The following is a 24,082-nucleotide window of genomic DNA, read 5'->3' on the forward strand; positions in this document are numbered from 1 at the left end:
CACTCCTCTTCTACTCTCCTCTTCTCCACTTCTCTCCTCTCCTCTTCTCCTCTTCTCTCCTCCTCTCCTCCTTTCCTCTCCTCTTCTCCTCTCCTCCTTTCCTCTCCTCTTCTCCTCTCCTCTCCACTCCTCTTCTCCTCTCCACTCCTCTTCTCCTCTTCTCCACTTCTCTCCTCCTCTCCTCTCCTCTCCTCTCCTCTTCTCCACTTCTCTCCTCTCCTCTTCTCCTCTTCTCTCCTCCTCTCCTCCTTTCCTCTCCTCTTCTCCTCTCCTCTCCACTCCTCTTCTCCTCTCCTCTTCTCCACTTCTCTCCTCCTCTCCTCTCCTCTCCTCTCCTCTCCTCTCCTCTCCTCTCCTCTTCTCCTCTTCTCTCCTCCTCTCCTCCTTTCCTCTCCTCTTCTCCTCTCCTCTCCACTCCTCTTCTCCTCTCCTCTTCTCCTCTCCTCTTCTCCACTTCTCTCCTCTCCTCTCCTCTCCTCTCCTCTCCTCTCCTCTCCTCTCTTCTCTTCTCTTCTCTTCTCTTCTCTTCTCTTCTCTTCTCCTCTCCTCTCCTCTCCTCTCCTCTCCACTCCTCTTCTCCTCTCCTCTTCTCCTCTTCTCTCCTCCTCTCCTCCTTTCCTCTCCTCTTCTCCTCTCCTCTCCACTCCTCTTCTCCTCTCCACTCCTCTTCTCCTCTTCTCCACTTCTCCTCTCCTCTCCTCTCCACTCCACTCCACTCCACTCCACTCCTCTCCTCCATTAACACGAGACGTTACCATCTCCGATAGTTGAATGTAAAGTTCTCTTATCATTTCTATATGTCTGATGGAGTAAAAGTGGCCCACTGTGTGGATTCCTGATCGGCGCTTTGCCCTCACATCACCATCATGACATGATCTCAACGTGACCCGAGTGTTAATGGAAAATACACAAAAATATGAAGAATGGAAACGCCATGAATAATGTTTTTATTTGTATTGGGGGGAATGCACAAGTTTTACAATTATGCAAAAAAAAACAAAAAACAACTTTGATTTCTCCCACTTCATCTTTGTATGTTATCTATACTGATGTATTGCATAAAGGCATTTTTCTTCTCAACTGAACTTGTATTTAGAAAATTTATAAATATGCATTAAAATTACAGCGAATTCGAATAAATACGGCGTGTTGTTTAAAAAAAATAAAGAAAGGAAATAAAACAGAAAGTGAAGAGATTGTGTCGTTTCACCAGGAGATGGTGCTGCAGCTCTACAGTAGAACAGAAATAACTTCTAATTTATTAACTCTCTCTAATAACTTTAATATTTTTACCAGAAGAAAATCTAAATCTACATCTAAAATCTTTATCTAAATATCTACACTACCGCTGAAAAGTTTGGGATCACTTGATTTCAGCTCCGGAGGAAGACTCCATCAGCCAATCCATCATGTGGGAGATGCTCCAGGAAGCATGGGGTGAAATCTCATCAGATTATCTTTGAAAATTGACCGCTAGAATGCCCAGGCTGTAATTGCTGCAAAAGGTGTTTTTTTTTTTTTTATTTTTATGAAGGCAAAGTTTGAAGAAAACATTCATCATTTCCATCAAAATCTGAGGTCAGCATGTCCTGTTCTTTTGGTGTATTTCTATTCAGACTAATTTTGTGTGTGTTTCCTTGGAAAAAAATTTAAGTGATCTCAAACTTTTGAGCGGTAGTGTACATCTAATTAAAAAATTATTTATAAATAAATCATTTAAAAAAATGAAATAAAATTTTAATTCATTAATAAAATCTTTTAAAGCTAATTTTTCAGTAATTAATTAATTTTTCTACACAAAAAATGTTTGCTTTGCTTAAATCTTTTTTTTTTTTTTTTTTTTGTAAATTTATGATTTTTTTTGTGTGTTTTTTTTCTGAGAGACATTTGGAAGGAGTCTCCAGTGTCAGAGTCCCTTTAACAAGCGGCGACATTTTTATTCACATGAACAGAGAGTAAAAAGAGATGGAAGGACTGTTTCTACCTGCTGTAACACACAGTAAAAGCTAACAAGAACGTTTTTATATATTTTATTCTTCAATAATAAGAATATAACACTTCAGAAAAACAATCCCATTCAGCCCAGTAACGATCCTCCATCATGTCACATTTTTATTGTTTGCTCATTTCCTGTATTAACTTGGATTTGTTAATCAGCTTTTACAAAATAATGATTTAATTGAATTCTTTTGTTTAGAACATGGACGAGAGGAGAGCAGCGATAAAGCAGGAAGTGTGTGTGAAAAGTCAGGAAGTGAGCAGTTTTAGTAGAGAGACAGGAAGATGAGACAGGTACGTGCTTCAGAGAAACCGTGTGTCAATTCTCTGGGGAAGAAAAGAAATGAGCGGAATGATTAAACGTTGCTTGTTGCTATGGAAACAAACCTCTTACATTGTACATCGGACAATCGACCTAAAGACATAAATATTTAAGAACATTTTAGATCACTCCATCTCTTTATAAATCACTTTCATAATACAAAACTGCATAAAAGAAACAATATGCTAGCTAGAAGCAGTTTTCTTACTACCCTGACTACCCTAGCATGATAGTTCCTGAGGTATTTTCAAAACAATGTCACTTTTCCCCTGTCTATGAACTTTTTTCAGTGTTTTTAGCTAGCTAGATATTTTCACAATGAGCAGTAGTTGCAGATTAAACCCTTTCTTTTTTAACAGCTTTGTTAGAAGAAAAGCTAAATCTTTGTTAAACATACCTTAAAATTCCGCCGCTCCATAATAAGATGAAAACGCCACAGTTTAGCATGTGTGATTATCATTATTCCTTAATTATATACAACATCATAAAGTTTAACAAGTTAATCATAACTGACTGAAAAACACGCTTTTTCATTTTATACATTTTGTATTGTGGTGTGTGTTGTATCTTGTAACTGTCTAAGCTACTGTAACACAAGAATCTATCTATCTATCTATCTATCTATCTATCTATCTATCTATCTATCTATCTATCTATCTATCTATCTATCTATCTATCGAAATAAAAACAAACCGTTTTCAGGAAATGTCCACCAGGGGGCAGTCTTAGCGAAGAAATGTACTGGAGGATCTGTGTAGTGTGCATTAAATTGAGCTTCCTGTCTGTTTGCGTACTAAACAAAGTCATTACAATTCACTGTAAGCATTTCAGCACAAAAAAAGTGTTTTGTTACTTTGAGAAATAAGAATGATGCAGTCGACATGGACACCAGATGGGAATGCTTGTGTCTGGATAACAATAAGTTAGTGAAGAAAAAAAAACTGAAAGAAAAACAAATATAGAAATGGAGGTTGTGTTTTTTTAGTTTGTGCTGCTGTCCAGATGAGTACATCACAACAAAGATTTTGCAAAAGACCTTCTTGACAAAGTGTCCATTTAAGATTGTAAACCGATAAAACACACAGGTGTGAGGTGAACCCGGTCTTGGCAGCCTGTCTGAATTTCAATTGAATCTCGCCGAGTCGCAGAAAGGGCTACCTTGGCTCGGGGCTGACAGGTGTAAGATTAACTTTGTTAGGCGCGGGCTCGTCCGTGCGCAACAAATTAAATTAATGGAACAAATTTCCCCCGTAATTAAGATAAAAATTCATGTCAGCTATAACCTTGCTGAGCGCTAATTATGTACAAATGATTTATCATCTGTTTCGGCCGGAATATTAATCTTCGCCTCTTCTCCCAGTGTTAAGAGATGAGGCTTGATTAACACTGACAGTTTTTGGTAAAGGGAAGAACGCAGCACACAGCCAGGCTGTGGAGGATTGCCTCCTTAGTTCAAGCCTCACTCAATTAGCAGCTAGCGCATGTGCAGGCAAGCAGAACCTTTCTGCAGTGACTAAATACCCCAGCTTTCACACAGAGGCACGTTACAAAATTGTTGCTGTTGTCGGCAGTGGGGCTTTCACACACAGGCACAATGAAAAAAAAAAGCAAATATATATAATACCAGAAATATCACAACCTACAAAATGGCTGTGTTACACAAATAATGGCAAAAAAACAACAAATTGTGTTAAATAAAAAAGAACACTGCTGCGAAAAGAGAAGATTAAATGATTTCCCTTTAATTAGAGTATGAAACATCAAATTTTCTATCCATTTACAATTACGATTAATGTTGTGGAATGCCTGTGAAGCAAGTAAGTTCCGGTTCCCACTTTCGTTAGAGCAGCTATTAACAAAAACACAGCTTGCCATGTTGCTAAAGCAACCATAAAGTCCTGAAGATTTCCTAAAAGTTACAAAGTTCTCGCACTGGAGACTCCTTTCATAAACATCTCCTAACGTCTCCTCACTTTATGTGGAGCTGTGTTTAAGTCCTCGTGTTACCATAGAAACAGAAGAGCATGTTGATGTTAACCTTGTAGCTGGAACTGCTGTGGTTCTGTTACACCTTCTGATCAATCACAATCAAGAATTCAACTAGACTAAAGTAGTTTCTAAAGACCCAGATTCTGTCCTGTTCTGTGAACCCCTGAACCTGACGTTCTTAACGAGAACTGGTTGTGTCCTGAGATCTCATGAGGTACCAGCACTTCCTGAACCTTTGGTGGAATCAGATCTTCGTTACATTTGGCGAAGTGTGAAAGCAGTTTTCAAGCCAGAGTACTAATCCCCGGTCCTCTTGGAAAGGGTGATCTGGGGCTCACACCCGGTGTTGAAGCTACCTGAGTAACGTGACTGGTTCTACTTGTCAAGTTTGGTAAGGGTTGATATGGTCAGCAGAGGAGATGGAACACCTTTATTGATATATAAATCCAGACGTTCACTGGACAGGAGCGCTGTAATTACCTCACTCCTGTGGCGCTAAATCTTTTTATACGAGGTATTCCTGCACCGTGACCATGCCATCCAAAATGCACTGTTTTTCAAGCACATGGATGAAGCTAGTGCCTCGAATTTTTCAAACATTCGTGCACAAAAGTGATGCAAGGAACTGCTAAATCAGTCCAGTGTTTGCAAGGTGTTCTTCCGTGTGATTATTATAAACCCTATCCTCAACCAAGCCCAGGATCGGCACCGGGAGCAGACTCAGCCTATTGAGCAGGTATTTTGAAGCTTTTATATGAGGAGGATCGTTCCGAGCGACATCATGAGAGTGCCTGTCGGTGTGTGATGTTAGCAAAGAAATCACCAAATCACTAAACTGTATATGCTAAGAACAGGTTCAGTGCTTTTGAACTCACTCTCTTTGAAATACCTCCGTTTTTCCGCGAGCAACCGTTTCGTGAAGCAGGATCTTCAAACATTGGTGCTCATTCCCTAACGGGAGGGGTTTTTTTTTGACGTGATGATCAGGCAGCGCCAAGGCCTGCTAATGGCGGATCAGTTTGAGGCAGAAGGAGATTTATTCAGGGCTGCTGACACTCGCTCTATATACCGCTGATAACAGCGGAGACCCTGGATACTGCGCTCAGCAGTGGATGATGAATGGAGTGCCGAGCTGTAATTACTTATCGTTTCAGCCTTTTCTTCTCTTTTCCCCCGTCCCTCCTCCTCCTCTTCTTCCTCCTCCTCCTTCTCTTCTTCTCTGCGACGGAAGCGCCAGCTTTGCCCTCCCTTTTTTATTCTCCCCCACCAGCTCTCCTTTCTCTAACCCCCCAATCTCAGTAGTAGGACTTTGGGAATACGCGATTACAGCACATTTGTCTTGAGGCACAAATTAATTTACGGAGGTCCAGTGAAAACGCCAGCGTATCTTAACGTACGTATTGTATTCACGACTCGTCATGAGGCTTAGGAGTGGGTCATTGTTAGGAAATGAAGGAAGGAACTTAACTTTCGCTGGTGCACACTTGATTTCGATTCGCCCCTTGATGCAGAATGGCTGGAATTCTGAACGTTTGGAAATGTTACTGCAAATAGCTGGCATTCCTCCAAGCTGGTCAGGATCAGTGCTTTGGCTGGTGTGACCTTTCCCTCCAATGTTGAGAATGTTAGAAGTTTATTGGCATCTTCAAGCAAGATAAAGAGTACAACAATTCCCTAGAAGAAACCCTGTTTGATTTTGAATAGTTTTCCTTTGGCTACTTTCTAGTAGGTGACCATATTGCAGACACTAGAATTTTCTTTACAGTAGAAAAGATGACAGCAAAGGGGAGTACTTAAAGGTCTTATGATCAGTAGCACCAAATTGACATGGGGTGTTGATAGAGGTCTGGGTAGAGCCTCAACAAAGGTTGTTCAGTCAAGTGAAGAACAGGAAATGGTTTAGAAGTGAGTTAGTGAGGTCATCTCCAGACCTTCTGACAGAGTCTCCATAGTTCATGTCATTTTAAGCACAAGCATCACAAGAATCTAAACACAATCAGAAATAAGCTTTGTTCATTCCTATTGCAACGGATTTCTGGTTTGTATTCTGCAGCAAAAAAAAAAAAAACAATTTAATCTAATAGCTAACAAAATAATGAAAATAAGTAGCTGAATAAAAAAATTCTATCAAGTTTCCTATCAAGGTTTCTTTTTTTCGTTTTTTCAGGATCAAAATATAAATCTACATTCAGATTTCTGTGAAGTCGCTTTGTGAAGCGATGTACCAATACAACTGAATTGAATATGTTTTTACACAAATAGGCAACTGATTGGCTGATTGATTGACTAGTTGCTGGAAGGAGGTTACAGTGAGAGTACTTACAGTCGGGACAACAGACTCTACATAAACAGATGATACTTTTGGATTGTTTGAAGTAGTTTTCCGTAAGGATATTTTGGAAGGAGTCTCAGTGGTAATGTTGTCACTTTATGCTTTGCAGTGGTGGTTCAAGTGGTTAAGGTTCTGGGTTGTTGATTGGAGGATCAGGGTTCAAGCCTCAGCACCACCAAGCTCCACTGTTTGGGCAATTAAGAAAGGCCCTTAACCCTCCCTGCTCCAGGGGTGCTGTATCATATCTGCCCCTGCACTCTGACCCCAACGTCCTCAGCTGGGTTATGCGAAGAAAAGAATTCCACTGTGCTGTAATGGATGTGTGGCAATAATAAAGGCTTCATGCCCTCAGTTCTTCTACACTTTCGGTTTCTCTGTAATATGACAAGCTGCAACTATACGCATGATATGACCCCACCCTGCAGAAGAACACGCCCATGATCTGTGTGTGTGTGTACATGTGTCATACAGTGAGGGCACACACACGATCAGGAGGGCGACTTGTCTCCTACCGAGGGTGAATAAATCCATTTTTAATGACAGTTGCTTGTACTAATAATCCTCCCTGCAGCAGGTAGACTACAGCATATGGGGTGATGAGGACAGTCTCTCCAGTCACTGAGCATGTGTGTGTGTGTGTGTGTGGGCCAAGGTCCAGCACCTGCCATGTAGGCTGTCCTTGAGGCTGAATAGCAGTGGAAAAAAATGTGCACGCACACACACACATACAGATCCACCATGCCAACATTGTGTTGCCTTTCATTTAGGTTTAATTGAGCACCAGCTCTGGATTCTGATTGGTCAGAAGGTGCAGTTTTCTCTAACAGCAGTTCAGATATTAGCGCAGCTGCAGATCACAGCTCTATATTAATGCACTATATTGTTTCTATAGCAACAGCTCGTTCACAGGGACTAAGGTGAGAAACAGCATGCTGTTATTTAACAAAGGAAACATGCAGTCATTAAAGTGGTGAGATTTTCTGTAAGGAGACGTTTATTTACTATTTAAGGAAGGAGTCTCCAGTGTCAGTGCGGTTTTCCACATTGGAAAGGAATAAAGAAGGGAAAGAATGTACAGTTTTGACAACCAAAATTATAATGAACAAAAACTCTTAATAATAAATAATAAAAACAATAAACAACATTTAAATAAAAAACAACAACATTTAAATAAAAAAGGATATTCCTTAAGAATAAATAAATAACATTATTAAAAAAAAAACGTGCAAAAAACAAAAACCTTAATTTAAGAAAAAAACAGTTCTATATTATTTGGGGTAATATGTATTAAAATATATATATCTAATTTTTGTCATTTGAAAGCTATAAAAATGACAAATAAAATAGGTTTTAAAATAAGGATATTATTTTATTTTAATATAAAAATAAAAAAATATTTTTGAAAACAAAAATAATTTTCACAACAAAATGTAAGATATTTTGGATTATTTATATATATATATATATATATATATATATATATATATATATATATATATATATATATTATTAAAAAAATTAAATTTTTACATTACATTTTAATTTATTTGCTTTTTAGAAATAAATGATTGTTAAAAAAGTAACAATAATCAAAATATACTTAAAGATTTTTCTTAATCTAAAATTGGAGAAAAATAGGGTTTTATTTTAAAAAAAAAATAAGAAAAAGAGATATTTATTGCTTAAAAGAAATCAAAAAAAATTTTAAACAAATTGTATGATTATTGTTTGAGGCTGGTGATTTGTAAAATATTAACATCTGCTTCAACATCATAAAAAACAATGAAGAAAGAAAGAAAGAAAATGGTGTTTTTTAAAACAATAATTCCTGCAGGTCAGATTTTTCCTATAAATGTATAATAGCAGGTTTTGCATGTCAGGCATGTGGCTTGGCCTCAAAGCATGTTTGTCCTCGCTCAAAAGGATTTTCACACTCCACTACACTCCAAATCTCTATAGATAGCCCTTATTGAAACTACAGCCTGGTGCTCTTTGTTCACGCTCTCTCTCTCTCCCTCTCTCTCTCTCTCTCTCTCTCTCTCTTTCTCCCTCTGTCTCTCCCTCTCTCTCTCTCTCTCTCTCTGAAGGATAGGAACGACTCGTGGAGATGAAATGAAAGAAGAACTCGACATGGTCCAGTTTAATGGGGTGACAAAATGAATCACGGCTCCTCCAGGTATCCATCACTACAAACAAAAAGGTGACCACAAATGATTTGTGAAGCAGTATATATTGATTACTCGTGTAGTACAAGTGTCGGCTTTAATGTTCGCCGTGCGCCAAAAAGGGGGGGTGTGGGGGTGGGTGGGTGATGTGGGGGGCGACTCGGACAGCTGCGGCGCTAACTCTCCTCTGATGGATTTTAATGGTGAAATATCGATTTCTGTCTGGCCAAGGTAACCAGTACGGGCCAGAGTCATTTTTGTAAAACCGGACACCCAGTTTGCGGGTCACAATCAATCATCCTGGCATGGAATGCTGAAAAAGAGAGAGAGAGAGAGAGAGAGAGAGAGAGAGAAAGTCACATAATCTTTTTTTAAAAGTCTGAGAGTAAGCCCAATTCCCTCTTCGTGGAATCTCGCACTGGTTCATAAAAGGAAATATAAGAGTGAGGCCGGTTTATTGAGTGGAGAGACGCGAGCAAATTGCACGTGACATGCGAGATAGGTGTGGAGAAGAGACAGAGAGAAAGAGAGTGAGAGAGAGAAAGAGAGAGAGAGTGAGAAGCGACTATGTTTTATTTAAACATCCTTCGGGAGACTGGAAGCTCAGGTAATCTGTTGTGTTACAACTCAGTGCTCCTCGGTTCCCCTCCGTCCGCCGCCGCAGACTAATAGGAAGCCATCAATCACAATAAGCTTCCAATTTCGCCCGGTGTCTCCTCGCTCTCGTCTGCTGTTTAACGCGCTCTAATAACGCTGATAACGTACTCCTACAGCAAGGAGATAGCAGCTCCGTGTACATGTGAGAGCAGGCCACTGTCGTGCCAGGAAATCTCACCTAATCTGACTTGTTACGTGATGCTTTATTATTTCACATCACAAGAGAAGGAGCGTTAACGCCAGGTCACTTGATTTTTAAAGAACAAACATGCCCAGGTTAAAACCCCAGACGTTTCTGATAGATTTCTTACACATGAAAAGTGCTGAGTGCTTTAGAAAAAAAATCTATAGAAATGTAAAAATTACCAAAGCGGTAAGGGGTTTAAAAAATAACTATGATAAAAATGATGCATGAAATATATATATATCCCATAATTTAGTGTTGGAAAACCATGATGTAGTTATATATTTTTCAAAAATATTTTTTTCTGAAAAAAACAAAATAATTTTTTTTTTAAAACAAAATAAAAACAATACAAAAAAGATTCCTAGCTTAAATAATGGCAACAGAAATAAAAAATATATACACATTATACAATAGGGTTATATATGAAACTGTTTACTGTTTTAAAAACAAAAATATTTTTAAATACATTTTGATTTAAAAAAAAAAAAAAAAGCAAATCATAATAAAGGCAAGACCAAAAAGATGAGATTATATATAAAGAAAAATATTTTTTATAATTTGAAAACTAAAATTATTTTTATATACTATTATTTATTATTAATTAATTATATATATACTATGAAATGCAAATAAACAGTCAATAAATAAAAAATACAATAAAAGCAATGTAGTTTCAAATATATATGTATATAAATAAAAAAAAAAATATATATATATATATATATATATATATATATATACATATATATATATCTGAATTTTCTTTTACAAATATTTAAACTGTTAATTATAATAAAATGATGAATATAAAAGATATTTTTGCCACTGTTTCCCATATGACGACAAAAAATTTGAAAGAAAAAAATCAGACAGAATGAGGTTTCTCTCTTTTTTCTTTAAATAAGTGATTTAAATAAGTGAACACTAATAAAATATTTTTATAAGCAGCTAGTGGTTTGCTGAATCCATGTCCTTCAGCATTATTACATTTTGAATATTAAATAATAATATTTTTATGGTATTCCTTGACTTGTTTGGAGTTTAAGCAAAAAAAAAAAAAAAGCCAAAAAGTTGACAAGTCTCTAAGAAAAACAGACCAAGATAGAAAGCAAGATGAGAACAAGAGAGAGAGAGAGAGAGAGAGAGATGAGCACACAGATGATGGAGTCAGGAGATGACCTTGGAAGAGAAGCTCGGTGTTGATTATCTCGCTGTACTTGATGGTCTGAGGACGAGTGTTGGAGGCCAGAAAGAGAGAGAGAGAGAGAGAGGCTGTATTAGCATGTCAAGGCCTCGCTCAGCTCTTCTCCACTCAGTGCTAAAGCGTGGACAGGGAGCTCGACGGCGAGATAAATGTGAAGTGGCTGGGTTTGTGGCGCTGTAATGAACACGCCACGTCTGGGAGGCCGACACACTCGCAGCGCACTAATTACAATTCTTTATCAACCTGAGCCGTGCCACGCCGCAAGAAAAGCAGCCCTTGTTTTTTTTTTTTTTCCCCTTATACGCATAATTACCCCGTGTCCTGTTTAACCACACAACAAATCTGTAGCCTATAGGGTGTTAATTACGTGTTTCTTTTATTTTCACAAACTCTTTGGAAGCCTGCTGGTTTATAGGGAGGAAATGACAGCTTCCAAAAAAATTATAATAATAAAATAAAAGAACAACATCAAAAAAACAAAAAAACATTCACCTTATCGGAACAAACACAGCAGAAAAAAAAGAGTTAAAGAGGCTGCTTACGGAATCTCACTATAAAAAAGGCATACACTGTGAATGTGACAAAGAATTTAAAGTTAAATGTTTACCTTTATTGGCCAACTGACAGTAAAGTAAGATATAAAATGATAAAAAAACAAAATAAAATAATATTTCATGATTAGGACATTGCTGAAATCTGCCATACATTCTTCAGCAAAATAAATAGATTAAATAAATTTAAAAAATAATGTGACAAAAAATCTTTAGCAGGCTTCTTTTTACAAATCTCTTATGAGAAAATGATGGCATTTAAATGTACACTACAGACACGCTGTGTATTAGACACTCTGCATATTTTAACACTTTTTTGCAGTTTTGCAATTTTTCAAAATTCATTCGAAGTCATTGTTTTACATTTTATTTCCGTACTCCTCTGTTTGAGAGATCATTTTTTCTTTACACCGAATCTCTGTGAACTCGATCATGTTTAGTTTTCAACAGCGAGACTGAACCTTGACTTTCATAGAAGGGAATAAATGTTATTTCTTTATTGTTTAGGGGAAAAGATGCTGGGAACAAACAGACACGAGGGGAAAAAAGACAAAAATCGGACAGAAATCTGCATCCTTCAGCATTATGGAAAAGGAAATTAATAAATATTAATAAATTTAAAAAAAAAAAGATCTATAAAGAATGTTAGCTCATATCATGTATTTTAATACATGAATAAATAAGTAAGTAAATAAATAAATAATTAAATAAATAAATAAATAAATAAATAAATAAATGATGTCATCAATAAAAAGCACTTAATGGAATGATATGAAATTTATTTATTTATTTTTTGGGGGTAATTCACTCTACACCAAAATAAAGATTCTTCCTCTTACACAATATTTCTCCAATATAAAGTCTCCAGTAGGTGGCGCTGAATCACCTGCTTTCCAAGATCTGGAGTGATTTATTTTTTTATTTATTTATTTATATTACAAACAAACAAACAAAAAACCAAGCAAACAAATTACAAAAAAAACAAACAAAAAAAAAACAAGCAACTTTATTTCAAATCATGCGGTGTGACTGTAGAAATGATTTAAATCAACAAACTGGCTGCTGCTGGAGAAATGCAGCAGAATATTATTATTATTATTATTATTATTATTATTATTATTATTATTACTACTACTACTACTACTACTACATATGTAAAATTATTATTATTGTCATTATTATTATTTTCAAATGAAATTCTATTAGCTGATTCTGCAGTAGATGCAAAGAGCCTTTTAAAGCAGCGTGTGTTAATAGTGTGTACACACGTGTAATGCTCTTTGTGGCTTGGGAACACGCAGCATTCGCATTTTTTGCATAAATTTTGGCTCCCCTTCTCAAGAAATGCTGGAGAAATTCCTTCAGACGGCCTCCGCTGTCCTGGACAATCAATCCTTCCTCAGAAGCTTCACATGCATTATTACATACTTTTTTTTAATGTATTGATATAAATGATTTATTGTGACATCATGAGATTTTTCAATATAATACTGAAATACAGTCATATTTAAGATTAAATATTAACTAAAACGTTGGCTACAATGCTCAGAAAAGATAGCTAGAAATATTTAATAAATGTAAATAGTTTGCTTCAATTATATAAAACATTTACAATATTATGTATTACTATTATTATTATTGCTATTATTATTATTAAATATTTATTTATATTTATTTGTATGATCCTTGTAGGAAACATTTTAACATTTTAATTTTATAAACATGGCCTAAAAACAACAATTGTTTTAATATAATAATTAGTAAAAATATATAAATAACTAAAATATAGAAATAGAAATAGAAAGAAAAGTAAATAGTCTATATGCTGCAAACATTATTTTCAATATTATTAATTTATTCATAAAAGCATCATAAGCTACAAAACAATTCCACACTGATTTCTTCTGTTTTCTCTGCAGTCACTCTTTCCTTGAAATGATTACGAAAGGGCTGCGAAAAACATCAGTGTTTCTTTATTCCACACATCACAAACTGTGATTCATAGGCAGTCATTACGTCACCAATTCAGACTTGAATATTTAAAGAAATAAAATGAAACTGTGAGGCATTATTATGTAAAACAGAATCACATAGACTTTACAAATTATTAGCAGTGAATGAACATCTTTAACATGAACTTTATATAAAGGTATCTACTAACTTACCATTAATTCCTCATAATGGTAATAAATCGTAAATTACATCACAAATCAAACAACGTACATCTGAATTAGCGAAAAGAAAAGAAAAACACACCGCAGGCTTCTTGCAAGTAAGCGATTAACCCAGGTATTGAGTAAAAGAGTGACAGGAGAGCTTTGCCTTGGATTTGTAGCACCACACGAAGGGTTTTGGAGCTCGGAGCTCCGACAATAAAAGGGTCGCGACCCGACAGAGGATTTCACACCACCACTGAAAAGACACTCGTCCCTTAACCCCTCAGCTTCTGTTCACTACTTAGCGACGGCGCTCATTGACCCTGTGCTTCTCTTTAGGCTTGTACAGCAGCACAGGTTTAAAACACTCACGATATCTTCATCTCAATGAATAGCCACATTTATTAGAAAAAAAAACAACACCAACTTTTAGGAAAGTTAGCATAGTTTCAGCATCTAATACGTGAAAATGAGATATTTAGGATCAAAATCCAGGTTTTATACTATTGTTGCTCATTATAATGACGATTTTAATGCAAGACATTATATATCATCAGTGTCTTGTTTTTTGTTTGTTTCATTGTTTTTGCCTAAGAATGACAAAATTGTAAAATGTTAGAAACTTGGGGGAAAAATCATCTTTGTGGTTTTTGTTCTGTGGTTGATTTTGTTTTGCTGTTTTCTTTTGATCGGTTTGTTCTCATGAATTATGCGTTAATATCGTGTAATTAATCAAGTGTGTTAGAGCCTTTGGTCTAAAAATTCAACCTTCTCAACAATCAGAATTCAGAAAAACAGCGCTGAGGTCACGAATCTGTATTTAAATATTTTCAACACGAATGTTTCAACACTTTTTAAGTCACGTGACTAAACAGATACTGTAGTTGTCAAAACAGCAGGAAGTTACTAAAATATGCTTAAAAGTTTGTGTGTAGACTTCTACAACACATAAACTACATACTGTAGTAGCGAATACATATTTATTGAAATTGTACACCTTTTAAACTGCAGATTTCAGAAACCAAATATTTTCCGTCATGACATAAATTATAGTTTTCCTCATGTACAGCTATGTGTGTAATATATCCTGTTGAAACTGTGTACACTTACAGTCTCAGTGTAAGAGATATCCTTTGCTAAACTTTACTGCTCTAATGTTTTTCTTAGCTACTTTACATTATGGAGAGTAAGTGCTAATTACTGGGGATGTCTGAGGTAATTAGCAAGTAATAATAATAAGTGTGAGGTAAGTAACTAGTATGTAATGAAGAAAATTGTGGGAAGGAACTCCTGTGTAATTGGTACCTACAGTAATTAGCTTGTATTTAATATAAATATTTGTGGTAGTTATATTAAGTAATAGTGCCATTATTAAGTAATAGTTCGGTATGTACTGATTGGCTTTTAATGATTAGAGATATTTGTGATAAAGAACTGATAAGTAATATAAAAGTAGGCTGCAGGCAGCTGGAAATTTAATGGGTTAGTAATAATTAAGTAAGCACTGATTAGCTTGGATTTAATGGGTAAATTTGTCTTAAGTAACTTGTAAAGTTATAGACATTTACATTTACATTTCTGGCTTTTGGCAGATGCTCTTATCCAGGGCGACGTACAAAAGTATGTAGTTTGTGTTTACAAAGGAAATTTGTGACACACATCAGGTACTCACCAGCGTACGCACTGAATGGACAACTTCAAATGTTCTGCACTGTCTACACTTTGTAGTATTTCTCCTTAAGTCAAGTGTTTGGTCGATCGAATATTTGTGGTAGTACTTTTGTGTTGTTTTTTTTCCTGAGATAAATAACTGGTAATTACAGCGGGGGGTGCATCTGATAATTGTCTAATAATCATAAGTAAATATGTGGTAAGTAGCTTGTATTTTACAGAGCATTTGTAGCTGATATGTAATAAGTGAGTATGTGGTAATTACAAGAAGAACAACTTATGTGAAATCTGTCAATTTGGTGCCAAAATGCAAAAAATGTCCCAGAGAATTGAACACACTTCAATTCCAAAATACAAAATTGCACTTCTTAGCATACGTACCTGGTGGTATTGTCAGGTCTTAAAGTTAATAATTTTCTTCCTTTACAAGGAGTTACAATTATAACTGCATTAACAAAGACAGTAATTAGCTTGTATTACATAGCATAAATTTGAGGTGAGTAACTGAGAAGTGACAGGTAAGTAAGTAGCCATTAGCTTGAGTTTTAAAGGCGAAAGTTTACAGGTTACAGAGGAGCTGCCTGTAAATTCTACTCAAGGAGCTAGGAAAAGATTTTGATTTTAAATCAGGTTTATATGTCAGTAATGAATCGGTTTGCTAGGATCATTATAAAGGTTAGTACTTAGCATGAAGTTCTCCTGTACACCTCGTATTGTTTACACTGTGTTTACATTTATAACTTACACACATGCACCTACTGTTACAGGTAAACACGAAAGATGAAATAAAATGCTCTCTGTTATGTACCAGGAAATATTCATAATCAGTACATACTTACACATTAAATCAAATCAATTTAAATTTAAAAATTTAAATTTCTATTTATTTCTGTACATGCTAGCTAATTCCCAGTTAAACACTTATTAATCACCAAGTTACATACAATTTCCTTTAGCTTTAATACAAAAATATACAAGAAATGCAATAAGAATAATAGTACACAAGTGACTCGAAAGCAAAGTGTAACACAACCCCTTTTTAACCTTATGTTAACTTTCTAGAACAAGGTGAGTTTAGTACACAACAATAAAGAACATGATACTGCAACACACTGAGGTAAGGAAACATCCAGAATCTAATGCAGAGCTACGCAAAACTTTTCCTAGTGTCATGTATGTTTATTTCTGAGGTCAATAGAATGTTAAACATAATTAGTGATTTTCTGCAGCAAGGCTTTTGCAAATTTTGAGAAATCCAAGATACCTGGTATCACACACCATTTTGTTACGTTTATATATTAAGAATTCAGAGAAATCAGAGTCTTTATCATCGTTATTTATGTATAATTTGGTTGAAAATGTCATTATGACACAGCATGTCATAGTCAGAAATTATTGCTTCCGGATTATTTGCATATTTCTATGTAAGAATATTTATCTGATGTAAAATAACAGGGTGGAGAATGTTGGCTTTTTAACTTTATTGACCTATATACTTTATGTTTGTATGTTAGTCATCAATGCAGTGACGTAATCACAGTGAGGGTTGTTGTGATGGCAGATTTTCAGCAGCATTGTTTCACAAGCTAGAAGTTCCTTGCCTGGTTGCCTGTGAGTACTCTGTTTATGATGTTGGGTTTTTTTCTGCTAACATAACAGGTTTTTTTTATATAATGTAGAGAAAATTCTATGTTTCATTGCAAACAAGTAAATAACAACGTTCACATGCTGTAGCAAGTGTAAAACATTCCAAATACAATACAATACAATACAATACATACAATACAATACATAACACTAACAGTGTTATTAGGACCATGTTTATCATCACCGCACAATTTCACCTTCTATCAAACGAAGAAGTAGTAATGTTTTAAAGCGTCGCAATGATTTTAACAAACACATCATACGGAATGAAAAAAATAAAAACGACACAGTCGAGATCTCTTTTTGAAGCTGAAACCCGAAAAGTACAAAGTTCTTTCTGCGAAGCGGTGTGTGAGTGTGTGTTTGGAAGAACAATGCTCGCGGTCACACACGAGGAAGCTGATCAGTGTAGCATGGCCGCTCCAGGAGGCCCTGTGGCCCGCAGAATCACTGATTTATCACACGAACAGATGCCACGCAAAAACAAGACACACACACACACACATGCACACACCCCAGACACAACAAAAAACAAGATGTTTTTTTCTCTCTCTTTGTTCTTTACTTTTTGTCTAACCATGATATAAAAAAAAAAAGTTTGGGAATTAAAAAAATACAACAAAAAACATGTTTTTCAATTGAAGAACTAACATTTATATAGTAATATTTTTTTTATTTTTATAATTTAATATTTATCAAAGAAAGTATTATAATATAAACAAAGATCATAGTGGCAATGAACTAAAAGTGTAAAAATACAAAAAAAGAATATTATAAATAATAGAAACAGTTTTTTCGTAGCAACAATTATACAATTAAACTACAAGGTTATTCACTATCTTCATTCGTATACACTACACTATACCATAATACAGTACAGTACCCTACACTACACCTAAATACAATCCACTACATTACAGTACATTACACTACACCTCACTACACTACACTACATTACCCTATACTATACTACACTGCACTACACTATACTATACTACACTACACTACACCTCACTACACTATACTATACTACACTACACTACACTACATTACCCTATACTATACTACACTGCACTACACTATACTATACTACACTACACTACACTATACTACACTACACTACACCTCACTACACTATACTATACTACACTACACTACATTACCCTGTACTATACTACACTACACTACATTACCCTATACTATACTACACTGCACTACACTATACTATACTACACTACACTACACCTCACTACACTATACTATACTACACTACACTACACTATACTACACTACACTACACTACACCTCACTACACTATACTATACTACACTACACTACATTACCCTATACTATGCTACACTGCACTACACCTCACTACACTATACTATACTACACTACACTACACCTCACTACACTATACTATACTACACTACACTACATTACCCTATACTATACTATACTATACTATACTACACTACACTACATTACCCTATACTACACTACACTACATTATACTATACTACACTACACTACATTACCCTATACTATACTACACTACACTATACTATACTACACTACACTACATTACCCTATACTATACTATACTACACTACACTATACTATACTACACCTCACTACACTATACTACACTACACTACATTACCCTATACTATACTACACTACACTACATTATACTATACTACACTACACTATACTACACTACATTACACTATACTATACTATACTACACTACACTACATTACTCTATGCTATACTACACTACATTACACTGCACTATACTATACTACACTACACTACATTACTCTATACTATACTACACCTCACTACACTATACTATACTACACTACACTACATTGCACTATACTATACTATACTACACTACACTACATTACTCTATACTATACTACACTACATTACACTGTACTATACTATACTACACTACACTACATTGCTCTATACTATACTACACCTCACTACACTATACTATACTACACTACACTACATTACCCTATACTATACTACACTACACTATACTATACTACACTACACTACATTACCCTATACTATACTATAATATACTACACCTCACTACACTATACTACACTACACTACATTACCCTATACTATACTATACAATACTACACTACACTACATTATACTATACTACACTACACTACATTACCCTATACTATACTACACTACACTATACTATACTACACTACACTACATTACCCTATACTATACTATAATATACTACACCTCACTACACTATACTACACTACACTACATTACCCTATACTATACTATACTATACTACACTACACTACATTATACTATACTACACTACACTACATTACCCTATACTATACTATACTATACTACACTACACTACATTATACTATACTACACTACACTACATTACCCTATACTATACTACACTACACTATACTATACTACACTACACTACATTACCCTATACTATACTACACTACACTATACTATACTATACTACACTACACTATACTACACTATACTACACTACACTATACTATACTATACTACACTATACTATACTATACTACACTATACTACACTACACTATACTATACTACACTATACTACACTACACTATACTATACTACACTACACTACACTACATTACCCTATACTATACTACACTACACTATACTATACTATACTACACTACACTATACTATACTACACTACACTACATTACCCTATACTATACTACACTATACTATACTATACTATACTACACTATACTACACTACACTATACTATACTATACTACACTATACTATACTATACTATACTACACTACACTACACTATACTATACTATACTACACTATACTACACTACACTATACTATACTATACTACACTACATTATACTATACTACACTACACTATACTACACTACATTACACTATACTATACTACACTACACTACATTACCCTATACTATACTACACTACACTATACTATACTACACCTCACTACACTATACTACACTACACTACACTATACTATACTACACTACACTACACTATACTACACTACATTACACTATACTACACTACACTACACTACATTACACTATACTATACTACACTACATTACTCTATACTATACTACACTATACTATACTACACTACACTATACTACACTACATTACACTATACTATACTACACCTCACTACACTATACTACACTACACTATACTATACTATACTACACTACACTACATTACTCTATACTATACTACACCTCACTACACTATACTGTACTACACTACACTACATTGCACTATACTATACTATACTACACTACACTACACTATACTACACTACATTACACTATACTATACTACACTACACTATACTATACTACATTACACTATACTATACTACACTACACTATACTACACTACATTACACTATACTACACTACACTATACTACACTACATTACACTATACTATACTACACCTCACTACACTATACTACACTACACTACATTACCCTATACTATACTATACTACACTACACTACATTATACTATACTACACTACACTACATTACTCTATACTATACTACACCTCACTACACTATACTATACTACACTACACTACATTACCCTATACTATACTATACTACACTACACTACATTACACTATACTATACTATACTATACTATACTACACTACACTACATTACCCTATACTATACTATACTACACTACACTATACTATACTACACCTCACTACACTACATTACCCTATACTATACTATACTACACTACACTACATTATACTATACTACACTACACTACAATATACTACACTACACTACATTACACTATACTATACTATACTACACTACACTATACTACACTACACTACATTACCCTATACTATACTATACTACACTACATTACTCTATACTATACTACACCTCACTACACTATACTACACTACACTATACTACACTACACTACATTACCCTATACTATACTATACTATACTACACTACACTATACTATACTACACTACACTATACTACACTACATTACACTATACTATACTACACTACACTACATTACACTATACTATACTATACTATACTACACTACACTACATTACACTATACTATACTATACTACATTGCATTATACTGTACTATACTACACTACACTATACTACACTACATTACACTATACTATACTACACTACACTACATTACACTATACTATACTATACTATACTACACTACACTACATTACACTATACTATACTACATTGCACTATACTATACTATACTACACTACACTATACTACACTACATTACACTATACTATACTACACTACTCTAATCTACACTACACTACATTACAATACACTACACTACTCTACACTACACTACATTACAATACACTACACTATATTACAATACACTACACTACTCTACTCTAGTCTACTCTACACTACACTACATTACAATACACTACACTACTTTACACTAGACTACATTACAATACACTAAACTACACTACTCTAAACTACACTACACTGCACTACACTACATTACACTAGACTACATTACAATACACTACACTACACCACACTACACTAAACTGCACTACACTACACTACACTACACTATACCACACTACACTATACCACACTACACTACATTACACTAGACTACATTACAATACACTACACTACCCCACACTACACTGCACTGCACTATACTAGACTACTCTACACTACACTACACTACACTACACTACACTACAGTACACTACACTACATTACACTAGACTACATTACAATACACTACACTACCCCACACTACACTACACTGCACTATAGTAGACTACACTACACTACACTACAGTACACTACACTACATTACACTAGACTACATTACAATACACTACACTACACCACACTACACTAAACTGCACTACACTAGACTACATTACAATACACTACACTACTCTACACTACACTACACTATATTACAATACACTACACTACACTACTCTACACTACACTACATTACACTAGACTACATTACAATACACCACACTACACTAAACTGCACTACACTACACTATACCACACTACACTACATTACACTAGACTACATTAAAATACACTACACTACCCCACACTACACTACACTGCACTATATTAGACTACTCTACACTACAGTACACTACACTACACTACAGTACACTACACTACATTACACTAGACTACATTACAATACACTACACTACACCACACTACACTAAACTGCACTACACTAGACTACATTACAATACACTACACTACTCTACACTACACTACATTACAATACACTACACTACATTACAATACACTACACTACACTACATTACACTAAACTACATTACAATACACTACACTAAACTGCACTAGACTACTCTACACTACACTACACTACTCTACACTACACTAAACTACTCTACACTACACTACACTACATTACAATACACTACACTACTCTACACTACACTACACTAAACTCCATTACACTAGACTACATTACAATACACTAAACTACACTACTCTACTCTTCACTACACTACACTACATTACAATACATTACAATACACTACACTACACTACTTTACACTAGACTACATTACAATACACTACACTACTCTACACTACACTACACTACATTACAATACACTACACTACACTACACTACATTACATTACACTAGACTACATTACAATACACTACACTACCCCACACTACACTACACTGCACTATACTAGACTACTCTACACTACACTACACTACACTACAGTACACTACACTACATTACACTAGACTACATTACAATACACTACACTACACCACACTACACTAAACTGCACTACACTAGACTACATTACAATACACTACACTACTCTACACTACACTACACTACACTATATTACAATACACTACACTACACTACATTACAATACACTACACTACACTACTTTACACTAGACTACATTACAATACACTAAACTACACTACTCTACACTACACTACATTACACTAGACTACATTACAATACACTACACTACCCCACACTACACTACACTGCACTATATTAGACTACTCTACACTACAGTACACTACACTACACTACAGTACACTAGACTACATTACAATACACTACACTACACCACACTACACTAAACTGCACTACACTAGACTACATTACAATACACTACACTACATTACAATACACTACACTACATTACAATACACTACACTACACTACACTACATTACACTAGACTACATTACAATACACTACACTAAACTACTCTACACTACACTACATTACAATACACTACACTACTTTACACTAGACTACATTACAATACACTAAACTACACTACTCTAAACTACACTACACTGCACTACACTACATTACACTAGACTACATTACAATACACTACACTACACCACACTACACTAAACTGCACTACACTACACTACACTATACCACACTACACTATACCACACTACACTACATTACACTAGACTACATTACAATACACTACACTACCCCACACTACACTGCACTGCACTATACTAGACTACTCTACACTACACTACACTACACTACAGTACACTACACTACATTACACTAGACTACATTACAATACACTACACTACCCCACACTACACTACACTGCACTATACTAGACTACTCTACACTACACTACACTACAGTACACTAGACTACATTACAATACACTACACTACACCACACTACACTAAACTGCACTACACTAGACTACATTACAATACACTACACTACTCTACACTACACTACACTACATTACAATACATTACAATACACTACACTACACTACACTACTCTACACTACACTACACTACATTACAATACACTACACTACACTACATTACATTACACTAGACTACATTACAATACACTGGACTACATCACACTACACTACACTACATTACAATACACTACACTAAACTGCACTACACTATACCACACTACACTACATTACACTAGACTACATTACAATACACTACACTACACCACACTACACTAAACTGCACTACACTAGACTACATTACAATACACTACACTAC

At 35.0% G+C, this 24,082-nt stretch overlaps 1 protein-coding gene across 1 annotated transcript in view; it reads right to left on the reverse strand.

Moving 5' to 3' along the window:
- Nucleotides 1-24,082, reverse strand: part of LOC131347269 (trichohyalin-like) — a gene marked incomplete at its 5' end in the record, with an annotated part of 60,100 nt that overhangs the window by 716 nt on the left and 35,302 nt on the right. The window contains 2 exon segments of the mRNA XM_058381252.1: nucleotides 4-248; nucleotides 280-640. Of these exon segments, the coding sequence (XP_058237235.1) occupies nucleotides 4-248; nucleotides 280-640 (606 nt within the window).

Source organism: Hemibagrus wyckioides, linkage group LG26 (assembly GCF_019097595.1).
Source record: "Hemibagrus wyckioides isolate EC202008001 linkage group LG26, SWU_Hwy_1.0, whole genome shotgun sequence".
Taxonomy (NCBI): Eukaryota; Metazoa; Chordata; class Actinopteri; order Siluriformes; family Bagridae; genus Hemibagrus; species Hemibagrus wyckioides.